We start from the raw sequence: 10,000 nt of genomic DNA on the forward strand, positions 1-10,000 counted from the left end.
TCACTGATTTTGACAAAAAGTGATTTTGACAACAAGCGTTCTACAGAATCACTGACTCCACCTTAAAGTGCCATGAGAGACATTTTGACTAGAAGTTATACGAACATACCTAGTGATATTTTGAATTTTTTGTATTATTGCTGTGTGTGTGTGTGTGTGTGTCTGTCTGCGTGTGTGTGTGTGTGTGTGTATGTGTGTGTGTGTGTGTGCATGGACAGTAAGCCTAAATAAGCAACTGCAACACGTTACAGTCAATATTTCTAAGCGACTTTCCAGAAAAACAACCCGAAGTTGCTTGTAAACAGACAAACCTGGCAACCCGTCCCTCACACTTAAACCTAAGAGAAATGGTGTGTTGAAAAAAGACAACCCAGTGTGTGTGTGTGTGTGTGTGTGTGTGTGTGTGTGTGTGTGTGTGTGTGTGTGTGTGTCTGTGTGTGTGTGTGTGTGTGTGTGTGTGTGTGTGTGTGTGTGTGTGTGTGTGTGTGTGTGTGAAGAGAAATGGTGTGTTAAAAGCCCGAGACAAATAGCGTTTGTTTTTTTGTAACATGGACAAACTCGACGGATCGTTCGAGTTGTTTTGCTAATTGTGAGCCGCGATCTAAAGGTGTCATGATTGAGTGACGCCATTACAGCCAAGGCCATTAGTGTGTGTGTGTGTGTGTGTGTGTGTGTGTGTGTGTGTCTGTGCTTGTTTTTAAGTGTGTGTGTGTGTGGTTGAGAGTGTGTATGTGTGTGTGGCTGAGAGAGAGAGTGTGTGTGTGTGTGTGTGAGTGTGAGTTGAGAGTGTGTGTGTGTGTGTCCATGTATTTTAGTGTGTGTGAGTGGGTGTGTGTGTGCGTGCGTGCGCATTTGTGTGCAGGCTTGTTTTTAAGTGTGTGTGTGTGTGTGTGTGTGTCCATGTATTTTAGTGTGTGTGTTTGTGTGTGTGTGTGTGTGTGTGTGTGTGTGTGTTTGTCTGTGTATTTTAGTGTGTGTGTGTGTGTCTGTGGGGAGACGGCCCTGTGTGGGAAATATCAACTGGCCAATTTGCTTTCCAAACACCATAAATCCTGCCCCCGTTAAGTGACTGTTTTTGATGCTCCGAAACAAATACACGCTCCGCTATGTATCGCCCATTAAATTACCACTACTCTCAATCCACACAGGACATTTATCTGAGTCAGTGGGGGGTGTAAGAGGGGGTTTAGGGACCTTAAAAGGGCCACTGGGGGGGGGGGCTCAAAGGGGTCCCAGTGAAAAATACAGACAGTTTCAGTCATACATTCATTATTTTTAAGATTTTGGTAACTTTGCATAATCATTCTCAGCACTATTCTGAAGGTTATTACAGAAGGATTTGTTCATATTTTGTTCATTGTCTGATTTATGAGACCATTTCCTTCTTAAAAACATCAAGAAATGCATTTTTTTAAATCTGTAGATAGTGTTTTTTGATTTATAAAATGAAAAAAGGCTGTATACAATAATTTTTTCTATTAAAATACTTTCAGAAATGTTTGAATAAATTCGGCAAAATCTAAATATTTGTGTGTACAGATTTTGGTTACAGGCGTTTTTTTTTAAATATTTAGTTTTTATAAATCCTAAAATACTATTTACAGGTCTAAAACAAATGCTGTTTTTCCATGTTACAATTTAGAATCAGAAAAAAAAGGATAAAACAAAAGCCATAAATAAAAATTACTTCAGATTAAATTTTACAGATTTATCAGATTCATGTTACAATTATCAAGTGTTTGTCATTCATGTACAGTATCTAGTTATGCTTTATATTTTGTGTAACATCATAATTTTCTGTATGATAATTTCAGTTTTATTTTACATGTTCAAATACAAATAATAATACATTTCAATCAATCAATCAATTTGCATAATATGTGATCTTTCAAATTAAGAGCGAGAGAGGGGCGCTCTTAATGGTGGTGTAGTGGATAGAGTGTGTACCATATTGGCTCCGGCCTTCGTTGCAGTGGTCGCGGGTTCAAATTCGACCCGTGGACCTTTACTGCAGGTCATCCCCCCCCCCCTCTCTCTCTCCCTCTCTCTTTCTGTCTCCTCATTTCAACTCTGTACTGTCTAATAAAGCTTGAAAATGCAAAGAAAAGCAAGACAAAAAACACAACACACACACACACACACCTTACTAAATGAATAAAGCTTGAAAATGCCCCCCCAAAAAATATAAAATAAGAGTGAGAGAGACATTTACTTGGAGGGAAACAGTTTATTTCAGTAACATAGGAACAGCATATCAACCGTCCGTTAGTGTAAAAAAACAAACTGAAATCAAATCATACAATCTCTTCAAACATTCACTGATATTGCATTGAAAAGTTAATTTAAACATACACACAGAACAGGTATTGCATGTATGTGTGTGCGTGTGTGTTGTCTGTGTGTGTGTGTGTGTGTGTGTGTGTGTGTGTGTGTGTGTGTGTTGTTGTGTGTGTGTGTGTAGTTATTGCATGACACTTATACTGCATTTAAAAAACAAAATCTCAACCGAAACAAAATCTCATACGGTCATCTCATGTCATTTTGGCAGAAAAAAATAAACATTTTAATGCGATGTAATCTGTAGTTTTTTCCTAATAATTTAATACATATTATAAATAACTAATTTACTATAAGCAAAATGATTAGATTTTTGTAGTTCATTAATTACCAATGAAATTCCTTAAGAAAGAAATACAATTATTAAAATTAAAATCAAGTCGATATTAATTTTTACATAAATATTGTTATTATAATTGGAATTTAAATATATGTAATAATTTTCTTAGATGTTCAGCTGATTTGCTGCAAATTCAACAACCCACGAGTGTGCGCCCGTGTGTGTGTGTGTGTGTGTGTGTGTGTGTGAAAACCTCATAAATGAAATTAAACTGTAAAGAAAAAGGCCACAATTAACTGCAAAACAAAACAAAAAAAAATATGTTAATAATGTAAAGAACATAATTTGCTGCATCTGAACCTTTCATAATCCACAAAAAAAAATAATCTTAAAATAAAACATTTCTCCCAAAATCTTCATAATATCGGTTTGTTTGTAGAAGGTGCATTTCCAAAACCTTCCCGTCTCAAATCACGTCACACAACTAACGTCTAATTCATGCCAAAGAAAATTACAAATAAAAATACTGCATAGATAATGAACATGGAAAATACAAGAATGCCATGAATAGTATGTGAAAAAAGACACTTAAATACTGCTATATATATACAGTGGTTTTAGAATTATTCGTTGTGCTGGTGCACGTTAAAGGCGCAGTGTGTAGAATTTGATAGCATATTTCAGAACAGACTTGGTAGAAATAATGCATAATCATAACATAAAAAAAGTTTGTTCTTTCTTCTTGCGGAGTATATAACAGCCTTAAAGGGACACTGTGTAACATTTTAAGTAATTTATTAGCTAAAATCAATATCCTCATTCATAAATATGTCCTCATTGGTGTAAAATCACCTCTGCCAATAATCTGAATTATCCTCCTGATCGGAGAATTACACATATTAATATACATTTAGTACATTGAGAGGGTGGTTGGAATGTCATTAAGTGCATTGTTTAACATTTAGAATTGTTCTTGTCCTTGAAGGCCACTGTAGCTTCTGTTATTATTCAAAATGGGTGGGTTACCCAGGAAGCGTTGCATTCTAGAACTTTCTTGATGATGTCATATTACACAGTGCCCCTTTAAGAGCGGGGCTTGCATATTGCCACCATGGAGGCCGCCGAAGCTTCTGTAATTATTCGAAAGCGGTGAGGTCACCACGGGAATGTTGCATTCTAGAACTTTCACCACTAGATACAGTATTACACACTGCACCTTTAACCTTGTGCGTGATTATAAACCACATTTAAAAAAACATAATAAATCATATAGTAAGTGAGTGTGCATAAACATAAATACTAATACTTTATAAGAGCATCTTTTTAGTGGCAGGGAGACAGAAAACCCTTCCATCTCCATTCATAGTTCAGTTTTGGTTTTGTTTTCGTGTCAACAAACGGGCAAAACGTAGAAATACTTTAAATGTTTAGAACATTGCGGCGTGAACAGCAGTTCTATAATATAATGGAGATGTGAAGGTTCTGCATAATGCTGAGTAATACACAAACACATTCCCTTCAGTCCGTGGATATAAAAACAATTGCTTCAGTTTCATGGGCTGTGTTTGCCGATTGCTTAAACTAAATGTTACTTGGAGGGAGGGGGGGGGCAGGGGCGCTTGTGGTGTAGTGGTTAGAGCCCCCTTGCCGCCCCTCCCTCCATAGAGTCTCAGTCCTCTTCACAGCAGACCCGGGTTAGAATCCAGCCCGGGTCGTTCTCTGCATGTCATTCCCCCTCTCTGTCCCCATTTCATCTCCGTCTCTCCCAAAAAAAAAAAAGTCTAATAAAGGCAAAAAAAAAAAAAAAAAAAATCCGAAAAGAAATCTCAATTTTTATTTTTATTTTTATTTAAACACTAAACGTTACTGCTTTTGCTTTTGGCCTTTCCCCCTCCTCCTGCTCCGGGACTTCCTTTGACCTCTGACTTCTTACCGGGTGAATTCTGAACCTGTTTAACCCCCGTCCCACACGCACCACCATTCCCTCCACCGCTGCTATTGTTATTGTTATGATTTGTATTCCCGCTAAGCGACTCCATTATAGAACGAAACGCCCCAAACGGTCGCTTGCTTTCGGTTCCAGTCGGAGTCCTTTCCTTCCCATGATGCACCTTGCTTTGCTCCGCTGTTGCTGCTGCTGCTTCTGGATTGGTGCTTTTGTGGATTTGCTCGTCGAATGTGACTCTTAATTTGAGATTCTGGGACGTTTTCCTTCGCGACGAGGGCGATTTTAACGCGCTTTTTGGGCTCGTCGCGACTTTCTGACCTTCGTGGAAGTCTCCGGAGCTATCTGGCGTTTTTGCATCTGTTGCATCTTGATCGCTGGACGTCGGCGAAGGGTTAACACCTACGATGCTATCCACCGACTTCGACCCGTTGAGAGAAAACACTTGCTTTTTCACCGCGTTATTTTGGTTGGACACGGGCGGTTCCTCCTCCTTGATTGGCAGGTGATTGGGCCTATCAGGACGAAGGGTATTCGACGCCGATACTGCCTGATTTTTACCCTCCTCTTGCGGCGGGTAGCCATCAGAATCGGACTCACTGAGCGAGCGTTGCATGATCTGTTTAAGCCGTGCTAGCTTTAGCTCTCTGCGCTCCGTTAGCCCGGGCCGTCTAGTAGCTCCAGAGGTAGAGGGGGGTTCCCGGCCGAGCGTACCCGATTGCGGAGGCCTGTCCCTGGGTAGGAGCGGCTCCGATGCGTCCTTACCCAGCAGCTGCCGGAGCACAGTGTCTGGTCCCTGGCGAACCAGCCAATGGGAGTCTCCGGTTGTTCCCTCGGCGGTCAGAAGCATCTCAGGCCACGCCTCCCCAGGTGGCTGATGGGAACTGGAGTCCACAGAGGGAGAGGGAATGTTATTTAGTATTGACTTTTTTTTTAAAAGATTTAATTTTTTTTAAATATGACATGTTATGACATGACAGGAATATTCATTACTTTTACCTTTTTTTAATTTATTTTTTTATTTTATTATTTTTACAATTATCTGTATTAAAATGTTACACAATGAAACACAAGTGTAGAGAGTAGGGTCGGAGTATATGGCAAAAAATATTATAACTCAATTTGTTTCCATATTAATCTATATCGATATTTAACACAATATATTTAATTTTCATTTAATTTAACCTTTATTTACCGAGAGAGATCAATTGAGGGGTGACACTCAATGACAATAACGTCGAGTCAAACAAATGCAAAGCAAAAACAATGGATACAATATATACAATTCATGATTTGATGTGTGTGTGTGTGTGTGTGTGTGTGTGTGTGTGTGTGTGAGTGTGAGTGTGAGTGTGAGTGTGTGTGTGTGTGTGTGTGTGTGTGTGTGTGTGTGTGTGTGAGAGTGAGTGAGTGAGAGTCTGAGTGTGTGTGTGTGTGTGTGTGTGTGTGTGTGTGTGTGTGTGTGAGAGTGAGTGAGTGAGAGTCTGAGTGTGAGTGTGAGTGTGTGTGTGTGAGTGTGTGTGTGTGTGTGTGTGTGTGTGAGAGTCTGTGTGTGTGTGTGTGTGTTACCTAGGAGATCTTGAAGGCGTCCCCTCTGCCTTGTTGGGGTCCATCACGCTCTGTAGTTGTTTCTGTAGAACTATCCTCTCTGCTGCCTGTCTGTGTGAAGCAGGAAATGAAGCAGAACATTTAATTTTGCTGTAGCCTAAAAAAGATAAATATATTAAAATAGTAAATCACTTTTTTTTTTTAAACTAAATATTAAATAAATACAAATTAATACATACACAAATATATAAAATAAAATAACATAAAAACAATAACATAATTAAATTAGATAAATATATGAAAATAATTTAAATATTTTTTTATACAAAAATTTTAATAACAAATTAAAGAAAAATATAAATTAAAATTCAGATTAAAAATATGTAAACAATAAAATAAATATGCCCACGGTCAGATTGCAGCAGTATGCACTGTATACTTATAATAAACATATAAAAAATATTTAAAAAAATAAATTCTGTTTAAATAATAATAAAAATTTAACTGAATAAAATGTATAAACATTGAATAAAAAAAAAAATAATGATAATAATATCAACATGAAAAATATACACTAAAAGTCAAATTAAATGTGAAAAAATATAAAAACAAAATTAAATGGGCAGGAATGTATATGTGATCTATACTTACTAATTTTATACAAACATTACAATAATAAATACAGGAAATATACATTAAATTAATTTATTACATGGCACTTTGAGAATCCTATGTAAATCACAACATTCTACAGGTCTGCTATAAGGGTATAATGACCGTTGCTAAGGACCCACGTCATAGTTTTGATGGATAGACGTCCACAAACAGGGCTACTACTCGTTCAGAAAACAATGGAATACTTTTTCAACATGACTTTGCATGTATCAGGAGAGCAGGGAACACAGGAGTCATGGTTAATGTCCGACAGGAATCCAGGCAAGAAGACGTGAGTACGTTTGGCCGCATATTGACAGTTAGCCTATACAGTAACTTCAGGCTGCAGCCCGCAATGTCCGCAGTCATTTTCTCCGTGAATTGTGTTATTTATGTTGGGGGATAATGCTTTGTTAGCTAGATGGAGCTCTTTTTAAACATATTGGCCGATTAGAATTATTATTTGTAGAGTGTGCGAGTCTTGAGTTGTGTTAGCAAAACAGTAGCTCTGTGGCTAACAGCTGAGCCGGAGCCTTCAGTCAGCTGAAGCAGACAGTCTAGCGGGGCGAGCAGACTATTCCCCCGTTACTAGGTCGTATCCTTGGTCGTTCCTATTTACTGGCGTACTGAACAACGTTTTAGTTACATAAGAACCTAGTGGGTTTGCAATGACTATTCCAGTTATTAGACAAGGTCTCAGGGTTGCTGGGGAAACAAGTTGTTTTTTGTTAAACTCTTCTAGGTTGGCCGCAGCTTGACATAGTAACCGTTGCTACTGAGTGAGTTCCGACCGTGTAGCGGACTGTTTTTGGCTGTTAAAACAACATGTTGCTTCAATAAATTGCTTTATTTTTTGTAGTAGCCATGTAATAAGCGGGATAAAGTATAGCGAACGGGTCACTTGCTAGAAATAAAGACCTTCAAGCTGAACAAGAGCCCTCCGCTGCGCGTCGGGCTCCTGCTTCAGCTTGTCGGTCTTTATTTCTAGCAAGTGACCCGTTCGCTATACTTTATCCCTTACATAAAAAATATATAATGAAATAAGTATGCCCACGGTCAGATTGCAGCAGTATGCACTGTATACTTGTACTTACTCATTGAGCTGTTTGGTGAGCTTGACCACCTGTGAGGCCAGTGACATGCAGGTCTCCACGACGACCAGGTAGCGAGCGCAGGTGGTGTGTCCCTGTCGCTCGGCCGTCTGAGAAGGACGCTCGCGCTGGTTCACCACCGTCACGTTAGAGCCGTATTCTACCAGGGTCTAGAGAGAGAGAGAGAGAGAGAGACATTAGAACCATATTCTACCAGAGTCTAGAGAGAGAGAGAGAGAGAGAGAGAGAGAGAGAGACATTAGAACCATATTCTACCAGGGTCTAGAGAGAGAGAGAGAGAGAGAGAGAGAGAGAGACATTAGAACCATATTCTACCAGGGTCTAGAGAGAGAGAGAGAGAGAGAGAGAGAGAGACATTAGAACCATATTCTACCAGGGTCTAGAGAGAGAGAGACATTAGAACCATATTCTACCAGGGTCTAGAGAGAGAGAGAGACATTAGAACCATATTCTACCAGAGTCTAGAGAGAGAGGGAGGGAGAGAGAGAGAGACATTAGAACCATATTCTACCAGAGTCTAGAGAGAGAGAGAGAGAGAGAGAGAGAGAGACATTAGAACCATATTCTACCAGTGTCTAGAGAGAGAGAGGGAGGGAGAGAGAGAGAGACATTAGAACCATATTCTACCAGGGTCTAGAGAGAGAGAGAGAGAGAGACATTAGAACCATATTCTACCAGAGTCTAGAGAGAGAGAGAGAGAGAGAGACATTAGAAACATATTCTACCAGAGTCTAGAGAGAGAGAGAGAGAGAGAGAGAGAGAGACATTAGAACCATATTCTACCAGTGTCTAGAGAGAGAGAGAGAGAGAGAGAGAGAGAGAGACGTTAGAACCATATTCTACCAGAGTCTAGAGAGAGAGAGAGAGAGAGAGAGAGAGAGAGAGAGAGAGAGAGAGAGAGAGACATTAGAACCATATTCTACCAGAGTCTAGAGAGAGAGAGAGAGAGAGAGAGAGAGAGACATTAGAACCATATTCTACCAGAGTCTAGAGGGAGAGAGAGAGAGAGAGAGAGAGAGACATTAGAGCCATATTCTACCAGAGTCTAGAGAGAGAGAGAGAGAGAGAGACATTAGAACCATATTCTACCAGAGTCGAGAGAGAGAGAGAGAGAGAGAGAGAGAGAGAGAGAGAGAGAGAGAGAGAGACATTAGAACCATATTCTACCAGGGTCTAGAGAGAGAGAGAGAGAGAGAGAGAGACATTAGAACCATATTCTACCAGAGTCTAGAGGGAGAGAGAGAGAGAGAGACATTAGAACCATATTCTACCAGAGTCTAGAGGGAGAGAGAGAGAGACATTAGAACCATATTCTACCAGGGTCTATGAGAGAGAGGGAGAGAGAGAGAGAGAGAGAGAGAGAGAGAGACATTAGAACCATATTCTACCAGAGTCTAGAGAGAGAGGGAGAGAGAGAGAGAGAGAGACATTAGAACCATATTCTACCAGAGTCTAGAGAGAGAGGGAGAGAGAGAGAGACATTAGAACCATATTCTACCAGAGTCTAGAGAGAGAGAGGGGGGGGAGAGAGAGACACATTAAAACCATATTCTACCAGGGTCTATAGAGAGAGAGAGAGGGAGAGAGAGAGAGAGAGAGAGAGAGAGAGAGAGAGAGAGAGACATTAGAACCATATTCTACCAGGGTCTATAGGATACACACACAGACAGACACACACACACACACAGACACACACACACACACACACACACACACACACACACACACACACACACACACACACACACACACACACACACACACACACACACACACACACACACACACACACACACACACACACACACACACACACACACACACACACACACACACACACACACACACACACACACACACACACACACACACACACACACACACACACACACACACACACACACACACACACACAGAGAGCACGAAGAGATACACAGAGACAGGGAGAGAGAGAGAGAGAGAGAGAGACACACACACACACACACACACACAGAAAATGATATCGTCACTGAAATGTTTCAGATTTCTGAATATGTGAAGCAGTGATTGGTCCACTGTCTGCTACATCACACAACATTTATCCTAATCAAAGACTTATACATGGTGGACACATGGACACGCTGG

At 40.0% G+C, this 10,000-nt stretch overlaps 1 protein-coding gene across 1 annotated transcript in view; it reads right to left on the bottom strand.

Annotated features, from left to right (window-relative positions):
* Nucleotides 1-2,236: 2,236 nt before the first annotated feature.
* The window catches only part of sncaip (synuclein, alpha interacting protein), a gene marked incomplete at its 5' end in the record, with an annotated part of 16,106 nt that continues 8,342 nt past the window's right edge, over nucleotides 2,237-10,000 (bottom strand). The window contains 3 exons of the mRNA XM_080037057.1: nucleotides 2,237-5,446; nucleotides 6,132-6,221; nucleotides 7,859-8,025. Coding sequence (XP_079893183.1) covers nucleotides 4,474-5,446; nucleotides 6,132-6,221; nucleotides 7,859-8,025 — 1,230 coding nt within the window. The 3' untranslated portion in view covers nucleotides 2,237-4,473. The remainder of the gene's footprint in view (nucleotides 5,447-6,131; nucleotides 6,222-7,858; nucleotides 8,026-10,000) is intronic.

The sequence above is a fragment of the Ammodytes marinus genome (genome assembly GCF_949987685.1).
Source record: "Ammodytes marinus genome assembly, chromosome: 2".
NCBI classification, from domain to species: domain Eukaryota; kingdom Metazoa; phylum Chordata; class Actinopteri; order Uranoscopiformes; family Ammodytidae; genus Ammodytes; species Ammodytes marinus.